The sequence below is a fragment of the Phaseolus vulgaris genome, chromosome 11 (genome assembly GCF_051622355.1).
Source record: "Phaseolus vulgaris cultivar YP4 chromosome 11, ASM5162235v1, whole genome shotgun sequence".
Classification (NCBI taxonomy): domain Eukaryota; kingdom Viridiplantae; phylum Streptophyta; class Magnoliopsida; order Fabales; family Fabaceae; genus Phaseolus; species Phaseolus vulgaris.
This window is the reverse complement of record NC_143508.1, coordinates 35,831,648-35,834,833: the sequence shown is the minus strand read 5'-3', so window position 1 is coordinate 35,834,833 and position 3,186 is coordinate 35,831,648. Positions and strand designations below refer to the sequence as shown.

At 32.2% G+C, this 3,186-nt stretch overlaps 1 protein-coding gene across 1 annotated transcript; it reads left to right on the top strand.

Moving 5' to 3' along the window:
• The first annotated feature begins 633 nt into the window (after positions 1-633).
• Positions 634-2,240, top strand: LOC137828465 (cyanidin 3-O-galactoside 2''-O-xylosyltransferase FGGT1). The gene has a single exon (XM_068635060.1). It carries the CDS (start codon positions 743-745, stop codon positions 2,141-2,143), a length of 1,401 nt encoding a protein of 466 aa, XP_068491161.1. The 5' UTR covers positions 634-742; the 3' UTR covers positions 2,144-2,240.
• The last annotated feature ends 946 nt before the right edge of the window (positions 2,241-3,186 follow it).

The following is a 3,186-nucleotide window of genomic DNA, read 5'->3' as shown; positions in this document are numbered from 1 at the left end:
TCTCTCAATTTTTTTTTTCTTTTTCACTAGTACATAAAAGTCAAAAGAATAAAAAAAAATGAATTTTGGTGTGCAGTGAACTTCCACATATACATCTGATTTTCCAAAGAGTCACTTATTTTCTAATAAGGATAATATAACTTTCAAATCAATTATAATGACATATTAAAAGTTACTTATTAATATGTGCACATTAAATTTTGATGAGATATATTAAAAAACATATTAAATAAAAACTAAATTTAAAAATAAAAAATTATTAGTTATTATTTTATATTAAATTATATATCATTTTATACATAAAAAAAAATTAATATCTAAAATAATTGATAATTAAAATCTTGATATTTAATTAGATATCAATTTAAAAATTATTTTAAATACTAATAATTTATTTTAATTTTTAAAATAATATTTAATTTAATAAAAATAATAATTAATACTTTTTAAAATTAATTTTTATTAAATGATTTTTTTTTTAAGATTACATAAGTCGTGACAAGTGGTGGTTTTAAAAAGTCTGACAAATCTAATAAAAATCTTCTAAAATTTGTTCCATTTTTGTAAAAGGATTTTTTTTTCTTCGTTTCTTTCCACATGAAGACACGGCACTACGAAACTAAGTACGATAATGACTTTGAGAATGCTGGTGACCTTATAATAGGCATCTTTTGATATAGATTATACATAGCCTAGCTTTCTCCATGCATTCAAAGGCGATCAGCAAATAACTCCAACAGCTATGGATGCTGCAAGTGCTGCTCCTTTGCACATAGCAATCTTTCCATGGCTTGCTATGGGACACCTCACCCCTAATCTTCTCCTCTCCAACAAATTAGCAGAGAGAGGCCACAGAATCTCCTTTATAGTCCCACAAAGAACACAAACCAAACTACACCACCTCAATCTCCACCCTCATCTCATCACCTTTATCCCCATCAAACTTCCTCATGTTCATGGCCTTCCTCACCATGCTGAGACCACTTCAGACATCCCCTTCTCTTTATTCCCACTTCTGGCCACCGCCATGGATCGCACACAGAAGGACATTGAACTTCTCCTCAGGGATCTCAACCCGCAAATTGTTTTCTTCGATTTCCAACATTGGCTACCCAACTTGTCTCGGAGCCTAGGCATCAAGAGTGTCATGTACCTCATGCTTCACCCATTATCATCTGCATACCTTGTAGAAGAACCAAGACGAAGCCAAGGAAGAGAATTAACTGAACTTGATCTAATGGAACCTCCTCTGGGGTTCCCTGATTCATGCATCAAGTTTCAGCTACATGAACTTCGGTTCCTCGTTGCAATAAGGAAATTGGAGTTTGGAAGTGGTGTTCTCCTGTACGATCGGGCATACAAAGGTTTCCGCTCCGCGGATGTAATTGGATTCAAAGGTTGCAGAGAAATTGACGGGCCATATGCTGAGTATCTTCAAACTGTGTATGGGAAGCCTGTTTTACTTTCGGGGCCACTTTTACCTGAGCCACCAAACACCACTTTAGAGGAAAAATGGGTTTCATGGCTTGGGGGATTCAACCCGGGTTCCGTTATTTTCTGTGCTTATGGAAGCGAAAACCCGTTACCACAAAATCAGCTTCAAGAGTTGTTGCTTGGTCTTGAATTAACAGGTTTTCCATTTCTTGCAGCACTTAAGCCCCCTGATGAATTTGAGTCTATTGAAGAGGCTCTGCCAGAAGGGTTTGAAGAAAGAGTTAAAGGAAGAGGGATTGCATATGGAGGTTGGGTGCAGCAACAATTGATTTTGGGACACCCTTCTGTTGGGTGCTTCATAACACACTGTGGAGCTGCTTCTATGACAGAAGCGCTTGTTAACAAGTGTGGGTTGGTGCTGCTACCACGACTTGGTAGTGATCATATCATGAATGCAAAGATGTTGAGTATGATCTTAAAGGTTGGAGTGCAAGTGGAGAAAGGTGAAGAAGATGGGTTGTTCACAAAAGAAAGTGTATGCAAAGCTGTGCAAACTGTTATGGATGATGGGAATGTGGTTTGCAGAGAAGTAAGAGAAAATCATGCCAAACTCAGGAATTTCTTACTGAGCGACAATCTAGAATCGTCATGTGTTGATAGGTTCTGTCAACAGCTACAAGATATTTGTGATAAGGGTGTCGATATTTAGACAACCATATAATATGTACGCCAGTATACAACCGATCCGATGATCTGGCAACAAATATTAATATTTTAAGACATCACATGCTTTTCTTTGTCTGCAACTTCTATGCTTTTCTTTTTCTGCAACTTCTGTTTTAAGTTTGTGTTTTGTTTTAGTTTCTTGTTATTAATATTAATATTATTATTATTGATTATTATTATTAAAATTATTATAGTAATAATAATAGTAATTATAATAATAATAATAACGTTAATAATAATATTATTATTATTAATATTAATTTAATTTTAATTTTAATATTATTATTAATATTAATTTAATTTTAATTTTAATTTTATTATTAATATTAATTTAATTTTAATTTTAATATTATTATTAATATTAATTTAATTTTAATTTTAATATTAATACACTAATACTAATTTTGATGATAATATTATTAATAATAATGTTAAGATTAATAATATTGATAATAATTATAATAATATCTTTTCAACTTAGTAATTTTGCAGAGTAGTTACGAAGGATGATGAATAAGGTGAATTGAGTTTGTTTATCACGTGCGAAATTTATTTATCACATGAAAAATGAAATTGATTACTTTAAACATTTTGAAGAATGTAACATTGCTAACACATACCAACATTAACTAATAAAATTGTCTAACCTAAAACATAAATTATAAATATTGTACACAACTACAGGTTTGACTTGTTCATTGTGATAATTATACAATGACATTAGAGAAATTCACCATGGTGTCCTTCACTAGGGTCACTTCACACAGACCTCATGCACCACCCCACCGAACAACAATAGTAAGCTAAAAAATGTTGGGAATTTTTTCAGTGTGCAGAAAGTTGATAACAGATCACCACTTATTCCTAACAAGTCACCACTTACTTTGTAACTACATTATACTAAGATTAGAGAACTTTTCCTCAGTGTCCTCTACTGAGGTCACTTTAAACACATCTCATGCACCACCACACCCAAGCACAACATAAAACTCAAAATTTCTAAAATTACTTCACTATGCAGAAACT